The sequence below is a fragment of the Myotis yumanensis genome, unplaced genomic scaffold (assembly GCF_028538775.1).
Source record: "Myotis yumanensis isolate MYYU_CA2020_CCGP unplaced genomic scaffold, mMyoYum1.0.hap1 SCAF_7, whole genome shotgun sequence".
Taxonomy (NCBI): domain Eukaryota; kingdom Metazoa; phylum Chordata; class Mammalia; order Chiroptera; family Vespertilionidae; genus Myotis; species Myotis yumanensis.
This window is the reverse complement of record NW_027223758.1, coordinates 57611532-57630297: the sequence shown is the minus strand read 5'-3', so window position 1 is coordinate 57630297 and position 18766 is coordinate 57611532. Positions and strand designations below refer to the sequence as shown.

General features: G+C 43.5%; 1 protein-coding gene across 2 annotated transcripts in view; it reads right to left on the bottom strand.

Annotated features, from left to right (window-relative positions):
* The window catches only part of SMCHD1 (structural maintenance of chromosomes flexible hinge domain containing 1), a 152621-nt gene extending 136087 nt beyond the window's left edge, over positions 1-16534 (bottom strand). Inside the window, exon 1 of one of the 2 annotated variants that reach the window (XM_070420560.1) lies at positions 16049-16534. In XM_070420560.1, coding sequence (XP_070276661.1) covers positions 16049-16225 — 177 coding nt within the window. In that variant the 5' untranslated portion in view covers positions 16226-16534. The remainder of the gene's footprint in view (positions 1-16048) is intronic. The other variant, XM_070420559.1, reaches the window with a different exon arrangement.
* Positions 16535-18766: the final 2232 nt, after the last annotated feature.

Sequence of the window (18766 nt, the reverse complement as noted above, 5' to 3'; positions counted from 1 at the left end):
TAAAAGAGCAGACAAACCCAGAATGTGAAATATTATTTTTTAAAAAACTACTTGATTTCTTCAACAGATCAATGTCAGGAAAAACTAAAAAGAGACTGGGGGAAGAGTTTTGCTCAAATATTTTAAATTGTAGAAGATTAAGAAACAAAAAACCAAGTTCAATATGTGGACCCGTTGGGATCCTGAATTAAACAAGTCAATATTAAAAAGGCATTATTGAGACAATGAGAGAAATCAATATATGGACTAAGCTATTAGATAATATTAAAAATGTTAATTTTGATGATGTGGCAATAGAAATGCCTGCTGAAGTACATAGGAATAAAGTGAACTAAGACCTGAAATGTGATACAAAAGACAAAAATGATTCTAGTGTGGTAAATACTTGGTAACTTTAATATGAGTGATGAGTATATTTAGGTTCATTATATTTCTACTAGTAGCCCAGTGCACAAAATTCGTGCACTGGGGGGGTCTCCTCAGCCTGGCCTGCGCCCTCTGTTAGACTGGGACCCCTCGGCAGACATTCCTCTTGCAGTCTGGGACCCCTTGCTCCTTACCACCTGCCTGCTCGCTGTTCCTTACTACTCGGCTTTCTGCTCCTTAGCACTGCTGCAGAGGCGGGAGAGGCTCCTGCCACTGCTGCTGCGCTCACCAGCCATGAGCCCAGTTTCTGGCTGAGTGGCGCTCCCCCTGTGGGAACACACTGACCACCAGGGGGCAGCTCCTGCGTTGAGCATGTGCCCCCTGGTGATCAGTGCACATCATAGCGACTGGTTGTCCTGATTGTTCTGCCATAACGGTCACTTAGGCTTTTATTATATAGACTAGAGGCCTGATGCACAAAGATTTGTGCAAGAATGGGCCTTCCATCCCCTGGCTGCCAGCACCGCCTTCGCTCCGGCCCAGAGCCACCTTTCTGCCTTCCCATGCTGCCCAGAGGCCCAGAGCGGCTAGGGTGGTGCAGAACGCCTGCGTCATAGCCATGGCAACGACGCAAGTGCCCCACCCCGCTTGGCGCCTGCATATGCAAATTAACCCGCCATCTTTGTTGGGTTAATTTGCATACTCACACCTGATTGGCTGGTGGGCATCACATAGGTACAGTCAATTTGCATCTTTGTCTTTTATTAGTGTAGCTATATCTCTTTACATTATTTTTTTATTCCAGATATATCCTTCTCTCTCCATATTTTTTTTTATCTAGAACCTATCTTATCAGATGTAAACTAGTCTTTCATGTATTTGCACTAACCTGGCCTTGATTACAAATATTCTTTCTCTCCCTTTCTCTGTATGAAAACAGGATAGTGTGTTCTACTTGGGTGAGACTTTTAGTTAGGCTTTCTCACTTTTATTTTTTTTTTAAATCCTCACCTGAGGATATTTTTTCCATTGATTTTTTTTTTTTTTTTTTTTTTTTTTTTTTTTTTTTTTTTTTTAGAGAGAGTGGAGGGGAGGGAAGAAGGGGACACATCGATGTGAGACATATCCATTGGATGCCTCCCACAAGTGCCCAAACTGGGGCAGGGATCAAGCCTGCAAACAAGGTACCTGCCCTTGACCAGGAATCGAACCTATGACACTTCAGTCCATGGGCCGACACTCTAACCACAGAGCAAAACTGGCCAGGGCAATCACATCTTTTTCTGGATTAACTGTTAAAGTATATTAATCTACCTTTAATGAGTAGTATAGAGGATATGCCTTCCATGTCTTTAAGTCAGCTTCAAACTACCTGCTGCCCAACTTTTCCCCAAAGCTAATTTTAAGAAATATTTATGAGGAGCTAACTTGCAGTCCATAGAATCTTCAAATACTTTAAATTTCACCCATGGATTAAGTCAGTCAGAAACTATATAGTTCAATGCATTGCTCTGAAACTGCAAACTAGCCTTTAAGATTGTGCAATGGCATTATATTTAACTAGTGACCCAGTGCACCGATTCATGCACATTGAAAGGAAATTAATTAGAAAGTGGCCGGTGGGGCAGGACTGGGTGAGACAGGCTGGATACACCCTGGAACCAACCTTCTGCGATCCCTCCCTGGCCAGCTGCATCTGGGGTGGCACCGTGGCTCGAAAGGCGTCTGCGGAGTGAGCCAGGTCCCTCCAGCAGGTGGGGTCCCTTGGCCTGGCCTGTGGGGATCGGGCCGAAACCAGCTTTCCAACATCCCACAAGGGGTCCTGGAGTGCGAGAGGGCACTCTGCAAAGTTGCTGCTGTACAGGGTGTGGAACGCAAACGCAAGTGTGCAATAAACCAAATTCGGGGCTGACAGTGCCCCAGTAACAACATAACACACGGCCGAAGGTGGAATTGCACAGCCCCACGAGGAATCGGGCTCCCTCCTCTCTGGTTTTGGGGTGCATCACCTGAGAACTGCAGCTTAGCAGCTCCTGAGTTGAGCGTCTGCCCCTGGGTGGTCAGTGCACATCATAGCAACCAGTCGGACGGAGGGACACTTAGCATATTAGCAGCCTTTTATGAAAATCGTGCACTTGGGGGAGTGCCTCAGCCTGGCCTGCACCCACTCGCAGTCCAGGAGTCCTCGGGGGATGTCCAACTGACGCAGAGACGGGAGAGGCACCCACCACTGCCGCTGTGCTCGCCAGCGGTGAGCACGGCTTCTGACTGAGTGGTGCTCCCCCTGTGGGAGCACACTGACCACTAGAGGACAGCTCCTGTGTTGAGCGTTTGCCTCCTGGTGGTCAGTGCACATCATAGCGACCAGTTGTTCCGCCGTTCAATTTGCATATTAGCCTTTTATTAAGCAGAGGGAGGCCCCGCCCACCCGGCCGGGGCTCCACAATCAATCACCACGCAGAAGGTGGCCTGTGACTCCCTCTTTGGGGTAATCAATTGCAGAGCCCCACCATCAATCTCCCTGCAGAGGGTGGGCTGGGCCTCCCTCTGTGGGGCGATCATGGGGTGATGGCGGGGCCCCCCGACCAATTGCATTGCACCTGCCTTGGCTGGCTTGGTGCCAGTGCGTGTCATGGTGTGGTCGTCCGGACAGACAGTCATTCGGTCGGTTTGCATATTACACTTTTATTATTATAGATGGCTTTGTCCCTGTCCAAACTCATACAAATCCCTGACCATCCACAGACCAGGAACACTTACTACACTTGAGTCATCTACCAAAATTTTGGTGGTAACTGGTTAAAGCAGTTTGTACTACCCTAAATAACACAACCTACCTTGCACTAAAGGATAAGATAAGAAGCAGCCTTTCCTATCTGTAAGGATGTTGTCCATTTTATCACGCAGGATTTGTGAGGAATCTAGGGAGAAATTTTACTCAAATTAAAGCTTTGCTACCCTAGCAGTGGGAATGTTTCTTTTTTATGGATAGTGCGAATTTTCTATCACTTATCTTTCCTTCATCGTTTTGACCTCTAAGAAACTCAAAGCTGATTTCATGGCTCAGCATTAGTGTAATATATTATCAAATGAAAATGCATTTATTAACCCTCCTCGTTACTATTCTATTCTTTTCTACATCTATCTTCTTTTACTAATTTTCTTTTCATCTTATGGCGTTTTTAACATAATGTACCCTATGTTCAAAGTTTTTGATGGAAATAAGAGATTGATTCTTTAACTAAACAGCTATAAACTATTAGGTAAGGCTCCTGTCCTCAAGGAGCATACAATATAAAAAAAAAAAGTACTATGGTATCTATAGCAAGTGCCACAGTAGGGTAACAAGGTATAGTAGGCAGGAGAGGAGGGTTTACATACATGGGATTTAATGTCTGGACATATTTAAGAACTACCCAAATGAGTCATTTTCTAATCTTTGATTCTGAAAGACCACAAAGGCTCAGGTGAGTCGATAGCTGCTTACCACAAGTCTAGGGGCTTCTTACAGACCTACTCTTTCCTCTTTTTCCCTCTTGATTGCTCCCTTTTCCACAAGATGAGTTTTCCCCCAAATAATAATTTAGGATCCACAATACTTTCTAGCACTATAAAATTACTGATTTGAGTTTTAATGAAAAATTTTAATTTAGTACACTATTTTGCCTCCTCTCCTAACAAAGAAACTGAAAGCTTTAGTTGATAGCGTGGGCATTGTGGAGGTCTAAACCAGCCGTGGGCAACCTACGGCCCGTTTGAAATGAAAAAAACTTAAAAAAAAAAAAAAAGACCGTACCCTTTTATGTAATGATGTTTACTTTGAATTTATATTAGTTCACACAAACACTCGATCCATGCTTTTGTTCCGGCCCTCCGGTCCAGTTTAAGAACCCATTGTGGCCCTCGAGTCAAAAAGTTTGCCCACCCCGGTCTAAACAAACAAACAAACAAAGAAAAAAATACTACAAGCTTTAGAATAAAACATATCTAGATTCCAATCCCAGTTTCACTGCTTATCCTATGTAATAATAGACAAACATGGTAATTGACCGTACCTTCACTATGCCTCCCATTGGCTAATCAGCAAGATATGCAAATTAAGATGGCGGTTTATTTGCATACGTAGGCGCAAAGTGGTGGAGCGAAGACTGAAGGTGGCTCCAGGCGGAGCAGCGAAGGCTTGAAGGCGGCTCCGGCCAGAACAGCGAAGACTGAAGGCAGCTCTGGCCAGAGCGAAGGCCTGGGTCCCGGGTGCCGGAGGAAAACTGGTGCCGGAGGAAAACTGGTGCCGGCAGCCAGGGGAAGGGAAGGCCTATTGCACGAATCTTTTCGTGCAACAGGCCTCTAGTCCTGTATAATAAAAGGCTGATATGCAAATCAACCAAACGGCGGAATGACTGGTCGCTATAACACTCACTGACCACCAGGGGGCAGACGCTCAATGCAGAAGCTGCCCCCTGGTGTTCAGTGGCGGTGGGATCACCGCCCAGCCAGAAGCCAGGATAACGGCCAGCGAGCACAGCAGCGGTGGCAGGAGCAGCGTTAAAGATGTCCAACTGCCGGCTTAGGCCTGTGGGCCTATGCCATCTTTCAGACATACTCTGAGGACTCCCAGACTGTGAGAGGGCGCAGGCCAGGCTAAGGGACACACCCCCCCGAGTGCACAAATTTCGTGCACCGGGACTCTAGTTATTTATATAAACCTTGCGCTTTAATTCAGTAATTTACTTCAGTGTCTTGTGTTTTTTGTATGTAATGGACATAACATTTATATTAGTTGGCATAATCTAATGATGCTTTAAAAAGTCCTCAAGAATAAAAAAGTAAAGCTTGAAGATGGCTGCCAACAGGAAGGCAGACTGCAAGACAGTGTGTGAGTGAGAGAACGAAAGGAGAGTGTGTGGACATATGGAGAATGTAAATTTGTGGGTGAGTGATAGCTATACTCCAGGGGACTGTTGGAGACTGTCGGGCTGGGCTCCCCTGACCAGGCAGCCTCCACTGCTGCTGAAATCTCTCCCAGAGCGGCCAGCTCTGCTGAGGAGACCACGCCATCTTGAAGGGGAGAGTAGCTGTTATCGGAAGCATATACATCCCGGGACCCTGCAACCACCACCCAGGGACCAGCTACAAACCTGGGAACACTGGATCTCAAGCAGCACGAATACGTGGACTCAGACGAGCCCTGCTCCTCCTCACGGAAAGGTCAGATTTCCCCTAGGGAAAGGTGAGGTCTGCAATCCAGGTTGGAGAAACGCACACAGGGGAAGCCTGTGCCCCACAAAGTCCATGACCATTGGGGCCATTGTGATCCACGAGTGTGGAAGGGGATCTGCAGGGCTGCTGGCAGAAGGGAACTCTAAAAATCAGCCCATAGTTGGACTGGGCACAAAAAGGCAGCCTCGGATTTTACCAGTGTGCCGGCAGCTTAGTGCCAGGGGAAAAAGGACGTGCGGAATAGACGTTTGGAGAATTGCGCGCAGTGCTGGACAGTAAAAGTTGCGAGCTCACGCACTTACTTTGGCTCTTTTTTTCTCTTTAAATCCTTGATTTTGTTTACTAAACCCAATACATAGGATCACCCAATTGGGGACACTCTCAGAGACTGCAGGGAAAAGTTCTTTTTGTGGAACCTGGGGATCAGAGCAGGGAGTAAAGATCAGGGAACTATATCTGGGGCAGTCGATTCTCCCAAACCAGTATTAAGTGCTACAGGGAAAACAAAACCTAAATACTGGCTAGAGAGGACTTATAGCCCCAGAGGTCAATCCAGAAACACTGCCACCCAGGGGCTGAATCACAAATTGACTCTTCTGTAAACACAAATAAAGGCAGTCTGGGAAACAAAGAAATATTGCCTGCTTTAAAATCAGGACTGTGGTTTACGACACGGAGGAGCAGTGTATCGCAGGGAACTTCAATACTGTCCTGACTACCTAACAGGAAAAAGGCGTGCTAAACAGAAGAGTAGAGGAACTGAATGACCTTCACTATTGCTCATTTTTATTTTTTGACCTTTTACTTAAGAAAATAATTTTTTTCTTTTTTTTCTCACTTGATTTTACCTTCTTAATTATTATATTTTTATTTTTAATTAGTACTATTACCACTATTTTATCCTTTTTTAAAAAAGCTTCATTTTATTTTCTCTTTATTTTATTTTGGGATTAATGTTCTACATTCTATTTTCATTTTTCCTTTAGCATCATTTTACTCTATCTCAACTTTACCTTTATGCCAACACTCCACCCCTCACTTTTCCCCTTTTGTTGTCCTGTTCTCTTACCCTATTCTTGAATTAGATTTTCCCTATTCCTTCTTTTTACCACCTGTTAAAAATTCATCCTACTTATAAATCTAATTTCCGATCCCCTGGTCCAAGTCCATACACACCTCGCTCTTCGCCTTCTTCACTATCAAAATTTTTTTCTTCCCTTTTTTTTGTTTTTTCTGTTATTGTTATTTTTTTTCTACTGTAGTTTTGTTTTGTTTTGTTTTGCCTTGCTTTCTCTCTGTCCTATTGTTGTTGTTTGCTTGATTTTTGATTAGTGTTTTGGGTTTTTCTGCTTGCCTGTTTGTGAGATTGTTTCCCTTTTTTTGTTTTTTGTTTTGTTTTTATCTTTATTTTTTCCTTCTGTTTTTTCTCTCCTCGCTTGTTATTAGTTGTTGTTTGTAGTTTGCATTCATCTCTGGGTGTTTGTTGTTTGCCTTATTAGGGATTAGTTGTTGTTCTACTGGAGTTTTCTCCCCATATCAATAGTTCTTCCCCACTTCTTTTTTATTCTCTTTCTTCTCTCGATTACTTTTTTTCCTTTTCTCAATATCATTTTTGCACTTTTTTTTCTTTTCTTATCCCCTAATTCTTTCTTCTCAGGTGGTCACCTTTATTTGGGTTTATTAGTATCGTGAATACATTTGTGTTCAGTGCCTTGTGCATTGTGCCTTGTTGTGTTGTATTTTCTGCCTTTAAATCAACGCAGGAGAGAGAGCTACATAACCAGACACCGGGAGAAGAGAGATCATGAGGAGACAAAGAAACAGCCCACAAATGAAATAAAGGAGGCATCACCAGAAAAGGAAGAAAACGAAAAGGAAGCAAGCAATATGTCAGAGAAAGAATTCAGAGAAATGGTCATAAGGTGGCTGAAAAGAATGGAAGACAATTTCAACAATATGTGTAAGAACCAAGAGGAAATGAAAAATGACATCACTGCTATAAAGAATTCAATAGAAAGCATCAACAGTAGATTAGAAGAAGCAGAGGACTGCATCAGTGAGATAGAAGACAAGGTAGGAAAAAATACCCAAGCAGAGCAGGATCTAGAAAAAAAGCTTAAAAAACAGGAGGAGAGCCTAAGGGAACTTTGGGACTACATGAAATGAAGCAATATCCGCATAATAGAGTTGCCAGAAGGAGAGGAAACCGAACAAGGAATAGAAAACCTGTTTGAAGAAATAATGACAGAAAACTTCCCTGATATAGGGAAGAAAAAACTCATACAAATCCAAGAAGCTGACAGAGTCCCAAACAAAATGAACCCCAAAAGACTGACACCAAAGCACATTATAATTAAATTGGCAAACAAACACCAATGACAAAATAAGGATCTTAAAAGTGGCCAGAGAGAGACAAAAAGTTACCTACAAAGGATCCCCCATCAGATTAGCGACTGATTTGTCAACAGAAACGCATCAAGCAAGAAGGGAATGGAATGAAATACACAAAGTCATGCGAAGGAAGGGTCTGAATCCAAGAATACTGTACCCAGCAAGGCTATTAATCAAAACTGAGGGTGAAGCCGTAGCCGGTTTGGCTCAGTGGATAGAGTGTTGGCCTGTGGACTGAGGGGTCCCAGGTTCGATTCTGGTCAAGGGCATGTACCTTGGTTGCGGGCACATCCCCAGTGGGGGGTGTGCAGGAGGCGGCTGATCGATGTTTCTCTCTCATCGATGTTTCTGGCTCTCTGTCCCTCTCCCTTCCTCTCTGTAAAAAAATCAATAAAATATATTAAAAAAAAAAAAATTGAGGGTGAAATCAGGAGCTTCACAGACAAAAAAGGACTAAGGAAGATTATTACCACCAAACCAGCAATGCAAGAAATGCTAAAGGGTCTGCTGTAAAAAGAAGAAATAGGAAAGGAAGAAGGAACGCAGGTGTAAAGAATAAAAATGGCGCTGAAACCGGTTTGGCTCAGTGGATAGAGCATCAGCCTGTGGACTCAAAGGTCCCAGGTTCGATTCCGGTCAAGGGCATGTACCTGGGTTGCGGGCACATCCCCAGTAGGAGATGTGCAGGAGGCGGCTGATCAATGTTTCTAACTCTCTATCTCTCTCCCTTCCTCTCTGTAAAAAAAATCAATAAAATATATTAAAAAAAAAAAAAAAGAATAAAAATGGCGATAAACAAGTACCTATCAATAATAACTTTAAATGTTAATGGATTAGCCGAAACCGGTTTGGCTCGGTGGATGGAGCGTCGGCCTGCGGACTGAAGGGTCCCAGGTTCGATTCTGGTCAACGGCGTGTGCCTGGGTTGCGGGCACATCCCCAGTGGGAGATGTGCAGGAGGCAGCTGATCGATGTTTCTCTCTCATCGATGTTTCTAGCTCTCTGTCCCTCTCCCTTCCTCTCTGTAAAAAATCAATAAAATATATTTTAAAAAAAAAATGTTAATGGATTAAATGCCCCAATCAAAAGAAATAGGATAGCTGAGTAGACAAAAAAACATGACCCATATATCTGCTGTCTACAGGAAACCCAGCTCAGAAAAAAAGGGCTCACACAGACTGATAGTGAAGGGATGGAAAAGGTTTTTCAGGAGAATGGAAATGAAAAAAAAGCTGGGGTAGCAATACTTATATCTGACAAATTAGATCTCAAAGTGAAGGACATAACAAGAGATAAGGAAGGCCACTTCATAATACTAAAGGGAGCAATCTAACAAGAAAATATAACTCTGGTAAACATATACACACCCAAAACAGGAGCACCCAAATACATTTAAAAAACAAACAAACAAAAAAAACAACAACCTCTGGAGGATTGGAGGATATCAAGGAAGAGATTGATAGTAATACAGTCATAGTAGGGGACTTTAATATCCCACTATCACCACTGGACAAATCCTCTAAACAAAAAATCAGCAAAGAAACATCAATCCTAAATGACCCACTAGACCAAATGGAATTAATTGACATCTTCAGAACATTTCACCCCAAAGCCATAGAATATACATTCTTCTCAAGTGCACATAGGTCATTTTCAAAGATAGACCATATATTGGGTCACAGGCAAAGTCTCTTCAAATTCAAGAAGATAGAAATCATATCAAGCACCATCTCAGATCGCAATGGCATAAAACTAGAAATCAACTACAATAAAAACAATAAAAATAAAATCAAACACCTGGAGGCTAAATAGCATGCTATTAAACAATGACTGGGTTACCAGAGAGATCAAAGAAGAAATAAAAAGCATAATGGCAACAAACGACAATGAAAACACAACAATCCAAAAATCTATGGGACACAGTAAAAGCAGTCTTGAGAGGGAAGTTCATAGCTCTACAGGCCTGCCTCAAAAAACAAGAAACAATGGTAATAAATTATCTAACCCTACAACTCAAAGAGTTAGAAAGAGAGCAACAAGAAAAGCCCAGTGTAAGCAGAAGGAAGGAAATAATAACAATCAGAGTGGAGATAAACGACATAGAGACCAAAAAAAAATACAAAAGGTCAACGAAACCAAGAGCTGGTTCTTTGAAAGGATAAACAAAATTGATGAACCTTTAGCCAGGCTCACCAAGAAGCAAAGAGAGAGGACCCAAATAAACAAAATCAGAAATGAAAGAGGTGAAATAACACTGATCCCACAAAAATACAAACGATTATGAAAAAGCACTATGAAAAACTCTATTCCAACAAAATGGACAACATAGATGAAATGGACATATTCTTAGAAAAATACAAGCTCCCAAAACTCAACCAAGAAGAGTCAAAAAACCTGAATAGGTTGATAACTACCAAAGAAATTGAAACAGCGATCAAAAATCTTCCAGCAAACAAAAGTCCTGGTCCGGATGGCTTTACAGGGGAGTTCTACCAAGCATTCAAAGAACTAAAACCTATCCTCCTCAGACTATACCAAAAAATTCAAGAGGAAGGCACACTTCCATGCTCTTTCTATGAAACCAGCATTACCTAATCCCAAAACCAGATAAAGACACCACAAAAAAAGAGAACTACAGGCCAATACCCTCGATGAACATAGATGCTAAAATCCTCAACAAAATCCTAGCAAATAGGATTCAGCAATACATTAGAAAGATCATACACCATGACCAAGTGGGATTTATTCCAGGGATGCAAGGATGGTTCAATATCCACAAATCAATAAATGTGATACATCACATAAACAAACTGAGAGACAAAAATCACATAATCATATCAATTGGTGCAGAAAAAGCATTTGACAAAATCCAACACCCTTTCTTGATAAAAACTCTCAGCAAAGTGGGAATAGAGGGTCACACCTCAACACAATAAAAGCCTTATATGACAAACCTACAGCAAACATCATACTCAATGGGCAAAAACTAAATCCATTTCCCCTAAGAACAGGAACAAGACAAGGATGCCCACTTTCACCACTTCTGTTCGACATAGTACTAGAAGTACTAGCCATAGCGATCAGACAAGAAGAAAAAAGAAAAAGCATCCAAATTGGAAAAGAAGAAGTAAAACTGTCCTTATTTGCAGACGACATGATATTATACATAGAAAACCCCAAAGACTCCATCAAAAAACTACTAGACCTAATAAATGAATTTGACAATGTAGCAGGATACAAAATTAACACCCAGAAATCTATGGCCTTTTTATACACCAATAATGAACTCACAGAAAGAGAAATGAAAAAAACAATTCCATTTACCATTGCACCAAAAAAATTAAGATATCTAGGAATAAACTTAACCAAGGACATAAAAGACCTATACTCAGAAAATTACAGGACATTGAAAAAAGAGACAGAGGAAGACATAAACAAATGGAAGAACATACCATGTTCATGGATTGGTAGAATCAACATCATTAAAATGTCCATACTACCTAAAGCAATCTATAGATTCAATGCAATACCTATTAAAATACCAATGGCATATTTCAAAGATCTAGAACAAACTCTCCAAAAATTTGTCTGGAATAAAAAAAGACCCCGAATAGCCACAGATATCCTGAGAAAGAACAAAGTTGGAGAGATCACAATACCAGACATCAAACTATATTACCAAGCCACAGTTCTCAAAACTGCCTGGTACTGGCACAAGAACAGACATATAGACCAATGGAACAGAATAGAGGACCCAGAAATTGACCCAAGCCATTATACTCAATTAATATTCGACAAAGGAGGCAAGAGCATACAATGGAGTCAAAACAGCCTCTTTAATAAATGGTGCTGGGAAATTTGGTCAGATACATGCAAAAAAATGAAATTAGATCACCAACTTACACCATACACAAAAACAAACTCAAATGGCTAAAGGACTTGAATGTAAGAGGGGAAACCATAAAAATTCTACAAGATCCATAGGCAGCAAAATTGCAGACATATGTTGTAGCAATATCTTTACAGACACAGATCCTAGGGCAAGAGAGACTAAGGAGAAAATAAACAAATGGGATTACATCAAAATAAAAAGCTTCTGCACAGCAAAAGAAACCAACAACAAAACAATAAGAAAGCCCACTGCATGGGAGAACATATTTGCCAATGTTATCTCCGTAAGGGTTTAATCTCCAACATTTACAGGGAACTCATACAACTCAACAAAAGGAAAATAAACAATCCAATCAAAAAATGGGCAAAGGACCTAAATAGACTCTTCGAAAGAGGACACTCAGAAAGCCAAAAGACACATGGAAACATGCTCAAAGTCACTAATCATTGGAGAGATGCAAATCAAAACAATGAGGTACCACCTCACACCTGTCAGAATGGCTATCATCAACAAATCAACAAATGACAAGTGTTGGAGAGGATGCGGAGAAAAAGGAACCCTCCTTCACTGCTGGTGGGAATGCAGACTAGTGCAGCCATTGTGGAAAACAGTATGGTGTTTCCTCAAAAATTTAAAAATGGAACTGCCATTTGACCCAGTAATACCACTTCTAGGAATATATCCCAAGAAAACAGAAATACCAATCAGAAAGGATATATGCACCCCATGTTCATAGCAGCACAATTTACAATAGCTAAGATTTGGAAACAGCCTAAATGCCCATCAACAGATGAGTGGATTAGAAAACTATGGTACATCTACACAATGGAATACTACGCTACTATAAAAAAAGGAATTCTTACCATTTGCGGCAGCATGGATGGAACTGGAGAGCATTATGCTAAGTGAAATAAGCCAGGCAGTGAAAGAAAAACACCACATGATCTCACTCACTCATGGACAATAAAGAACATTATAACCTGATGAACAAAAAGATAGATACAGAGGCAGAGAAGCATTGAACAGACTGTCAAATTACAGTGGGAAAGCTGGGGAGTGTTGGGGGCAGGGGGGAGGTAAGAGATCAACTGAAGGACTTGTATGCATGCATATAAGCATAACCAATGGACAGACACGGGGGTGGGGGGAGTTCAATGGGGAAAAAAATAGGAGACATATGTACTACTATCTGTAATAGTTTAAACAATAAAATTAAATAAAAGAAAAAAGAAACCTTCTGGAGGAGGGAAAAGAGACATTGCTTGGGGCAATGGGGCACACGATATCACGTGTAGACGATGTTTTATTCAGTTGTACACTTAACCTATATGGTTTTACGAACCACTGTCACTCCAATAAATTCAAATAAATAAATAAATAAATAAATGGAAAAAGAAAAAGTAAAGCTTTTTTTTTTTTCTTACTAGCTTTCCTTCTCACTGCTAATCAAATTTAACCTTTGGTTTAGCAGGAAAAAGTAAGAAGAAAAAAGTAAAGAATTAGTAAAAAAAAAAAAAACTTTTTCTTGATTTTCAACTTAAAATATTGAAGAAATGGAATAAATATATCTATTCTCTATAACAAAGAACTTTATTTGTAGCAGAGTTAGTATAACAGAAAGAATATGGACTCTAGGTTTGAATCCTAATTTAACTCTACTATCCATTTTCCCTAACTTAAGTCACCATCTCCAAAAGTGAGTTTCTACTCTGTAATAAGAAATTAATAATACTTTTCCTATCCACCAGTTACTCAAACTTCTCACAGGGGAGAATTTATTTCTAGAGGAAAGGTAAATTAGTACAACCTATGTGAAAAACAATTTAAAAATATGAATCAAGAACTTTAAAAAATGTTATGAACCCTTGATCCAGGAATTTCACTTCTAAGATTCTAAACCAGTGATTTTCAATCGGTGTGCCACAATAATTTTTAAAACATGCAATACCTGGCACTGACCTCTTTTCTTTTAGATTATCAAATAAAAGAAAAATGACTACAGCCAACACAATAGCGGTCCGCTGTGAATCAAAATTATACTTTTTTTTGTCAGATCGGCAAAAAACATAATACATTTTTTTGGTGTGCTGAAGAATTTTAGTAATTAGTTTATATGTGCCATGATGAAAATCACAGTTTTAAATTAAAGAAAGGTATGAAAGACTATGTATTCAAAGATGTTTATCATAATATTACTTAAAACTGAAAGTAATGTAAATATCGACAAAAGGAGATTTCGTTACGTAAAGAGTAATATGAAACAGATCATTTCAAACTTTGATTATGAAGACTTACATTAAAATAGAAAGATAGTGACAACATTAAGTGAAAAAATAAACATGCATTACAGTTATTTTAAGAAATAAGGGTCTAGCCTGGCTGGAGTGGCTCAGTGGCTTGAGCATCCACCTATGAACCAGGAGGTCATGGTTCAATTCCGTCAGGGCACATGCCTGGGTTGTCGGCTCCATCCCAAGTGTGGGCATGCCAGTCAATGATTCCCTCATCATTGAGGTTCCTCCCTCTCTCTCTCTCTCTCCCTCTCCCTCTTTGATATCAATAAAAACATATTTTTAAAAAATAAGGGTTCCAGCGGTTCTCAAGCTGTGGGTCGCGACCCCTTTGGGGGTCGAATGACCCTTTCACAGGGGTCGCCTAAGACCATCAGAAAACACATATATAATTACATATTGTTTTTGTGATTAATAACTATACTTTAATTATGTTCAATTTGTAACAATGAAATTGGGGGTCACCACAACACGAGGAACTGTATTAAAGGGTCGCGGCATTAGGAAGGTTGAGAACCACTGGTTTAGACTTTTGGTGGTGAGCACACTCTACAGATGATGTATTATAGAATGGTACGCTTGAAACATATAACGTTATTATCCAATGTTACCCCAATAAGTTTAATAATTTTTTTTTTTAAATGAGGGCAGAGGATACAAAGAAATAACCCCAAGTGCTAACAGTGGCTATAAATTTTACAGTGAGTAAAGGTTTACTTTTCCCCTCTGGGTTCCATATTTTCTTTATTGTGCTGATATTTTTGCAATCAAAAAATAACATGAAAAGTTTCCTTTTGGTGGGATGGTTTTGAGTACAAAACGCTCATCAAAAAAAAGATACGCATTCTTTCACTCACTTTAAAAACACATGGGAGTCTTCCACATCACGGAACAGAATGAACTTCCAAGTTCACACACTTTCTGCCGTCATTCCAATGTGCATCCTAACTCTGCGCCAGGCACAGTTCTGGACCCCGGGCATACGGCTGTCTACAAGCCCAAGTCCTTGCCTCTCAGGTCACCTGCCCGGTTCTTGATTTCAGTAACTCCAGCACTACATGTGCCCGCTCAGGTTAACACACTTTCACACCAGCTTCTCTTTCCTTGGTAGCTTAGAGTTCGTTCTAGCGTCCCAAGAACCCCCAGCGGTTCACGCCGGGCAGGGCACCCTCCCACCTTGAAAGCTCAGGCGGCACGCCCCCTCCCCCCTGCAAAACACCGCACGGTTCAAGGTTGGTTTCCTCGCACGTCATTCGTTTTCAAAGCAAGTTCACACACACCCTTCCGCGGTGGCCTACCGCTGCCCACGGACACCCTCCGGGTGGGCCCAGGAAGTCCCGGGGACTAGGGTTCCGACGACCAGAAAGCCAGCCCCACCTGCGCGGCGACCGTGAGTCCCGGTTCCCGCCCCGGGAGGACCCCGCCGGCGCTCCTGACAGGCGGCCCGCGAAATTACCGCCTCATGTGAGGAACCTGAAGTCAATCGACTCCAGGAATTTCACAACTTTCAACCATCGCCACACTCCTGACAGCCACCCGGGATAACTCTGCTCTCCTCTTTAAACAATAAAAGCTCCACACGAAAGAGACACGAGCGGAGTGCCGAGTTCGCCCGGCCCGAGGAAACCCGAGGTCTCAAACCCTGGGCAGCGAGGTCCCCGGGGCAGAGCGAGGCCCAACGGAGAGGCCGGGTCTGCCCTCCGAGGCCCCGGCGGGCGCCGACCCGAGGCTTCCTGCCCTCGGCCACGGAGATGGCGGGCACCCGGGAGAGAGAAGCCGAAAACCGCAGGGTCAGGGCCGGTGACAGGTTTATGGCCCTGAGCACGAAACTTGGGCTTCTCTTCTCGTCCCCCTCCCGACCCCAACTCGCCCTGAGCATCCCTCCGCGTACCTGGCGCACCGAGGCGCGGAATCCCGCGTAGTCCGAGCGCTCCCCGACCTGCACCACCCGGTCGCCCTGCTCCGACTCCTTCTTGCGCCGGTCGAACAAGTACACCTTCCTGCAGCGGTCGCCTCGGCCGCCCCTTCCAGTCCCCGCCGAGGGCCCGCCGCCGCCCGCCGCTGCCATATTGGGGGAAGGAGAAAAAAACCCCGCGCCGGCGCCGACGGCCGCCGCACCCAGGGCCCAGACGCAGGCTCCGCGCGGCGCCTTCAGCTCCGGCCCCCCGGGCGCGAGGTCTCCCCGTCGGCGCCCTGCAGCTCCTCCCTCCGCGGCGGTGGCCGAAGGGCGGCGAGCGCGAGGTCCGGCCGGGAACCGATTCAAACAAACTCTTGCCTGGACCCCACGTCACTTCCGCGGCCAGCGGCTCCCGGGGCGGCGGGGGGGCGCGCGGCGCGCTGTTCGCAGGGCCCGGACCCGCTCCTGCGGCCGCCCACGACAGCCCCGTAGCGGGAACCGAAACCAGGGCCGCGGCCGAGGCCTGCGCCACCGAAGGAAGAGGAGCCGCCTGCGTCCCCGAGGGGGCGGGGCCAATCCGGCGCCGCGCGGTGTGGGCGGGGCCTCGGCGCCGGGCCCGCCCCTTCGCCTCGCGAAGTTGGAGGGAAGCGCGCGGCGGGCCCTTCGCGGGCGCCTGAGCTGTGGGGGGCGAACCCGTAGCGGAGGCCGGAGGGCCTGTCCCGGGAGGGGCGCGGGAGGCTTCCGAGTGACTATGTTCTCACAACCGAGAGGGTCCTGGTCTCTTCCCGCCTCGCCAAGGACCGGACCGAACCTGCCGGGCTTCGAGCTCTCGGCGCGGCGCGGGCTGTGCCCAGCGCGGCGGGTCCCATTCAGGCAGCGGCGGGAGGCATCTGGCCCGCAGGCCTCACGGGGTGAAACTTTCCCCGCAGCGAGCACGTGGGTTTCCACGGGCGGGGGGGGGGGGGGGTGGGAACATGCCAGGATACCCGGTGCCACCTTTTCCGTCTCATGTCCTCATGGTTCGACGTGGGCTCCAGTGTGGCCACCGGGCCAAGGTGGTGGTTCTGACAGGTCCAGAGGTTCTGTGACCCCGGAGGTCTCCTTCAGTGGCCTCCGAGGCGGGAGCTCCGACAACGGGGTGCAGGTCGCTGGAGCATCTCCGCATCCGAATCTTCTTTTTTATTGTTGTTTTTGTGTGTGGGTGTTTTTTGTTTTTTTCCCTTTATTGATTAAGATATTACAAATGTGTCCTTATCCCCCCATCCGAATCTTCTTACCACCCGCCTCGCTTCCACCGCTGCTGCCATGTTGCTGAAAATTGCTAATGAGAACACCTGTGCCGAAGAGTTATGAGGGTTAAATTAGACAAAATGTTTAACATGTAGGACACTTTAAGTAAAAGCCTTTGTGCTTCATTAAAGATCCTTATTGTGGGCCGTGTGGTGCCCTAACTCAAAAACAAAGAATACCGCCATTATCGGGGGTCTAGGTTCAACCATTTACTCTGCAATTCTTAAAAATACGTAATGAATATGTTGTACTTGAGAAGAAGATGTGTATTCACTAAGCCCAAGGAGTAGCAGGCAGGGGGATTTTTCAATTCTCCCAAGTAAATTTTTGGGTTATATTTAGTACATAGGGTATCCCAAAAAAAGGTATATACACATCGAATGATTATAAAGCCAGTGTTTATTAGCATACAGATCATTTTCAAAATTTAGAGGAATCTACAGAAATGAATAATTTTTTTTGTTCATGTCTGTTTTCAAACTGATGACCGCTCTAGTTCACGCACTGCTGCTAACAGGAAGCAATGGAATCGCAAACATCCAGAATCATTTCGTTGGGTATCTGTGCCCCTCAATTCATTTTGACAGGTTTTGTACTGTAAACTTTATCTTTTCTGTATCCCCATTAAAAAAAAGTCTAGTGGATAAATTTTCTTTGTTTAAAGCTTAGTCTGACTTCAGCCATTATTACAAATCGGCTAAACCTGAAAAGGAGTGAAAGTTAAGTGAGTTAAAAAGAGTGAAAATTAAATGTATACGCACTTTGAATAATTCCAAAGGCAGTGTTGGTGCTTCAACTGTGCTTTCAAACTTCCAGTAGCATTTTACGATGAATTTCCTTTGTTCAAAGTTTAGTCTGGCTGAAAAGAAACATCAATTGAGCTATCAGTAGTTAAAGTGTGTATACATGTTTTTGGGACACCCTGTATTTTCTGTCTTACTAGTTTGCCAAAATCTTCATGGTTAATTATATGGGTAGACTCATATCGCTAGTTAGAAATCTAGATTTGCTTGTCCACACGGAGGTGTTACAGAATCATGTTGTGTGTGCATGTGTGCGTGTGTGCATGTGTGTGTGTGTGTGTGTGTGTGTGGCTAGACATAAAAGATTACAGGTAGAATACAGTTGGAAAAAAAGTGCGAAGAGATGTGTTTGGGGGAGCATAAGTAATAGGGCTGGAAGTGGGGAAAATGGAGCATCGGATTTTGGAAGAAAAAATTGGGAAGAGTCAAGCTGTGGCCAAATGCCATTCCTTGTTCTTGAAGGGGGACTGTATGGGGAGACAGAGATCAAAGTAACCCTCAACCCTATGGGATTTCTTTGACATCTCATGTCTTACCTTTCAAATTCACGTGAACTTATCATTCTATTCCATTATATAATGGTGTTTGATTTTAATGACCCAAGAAAAATACAAATTGT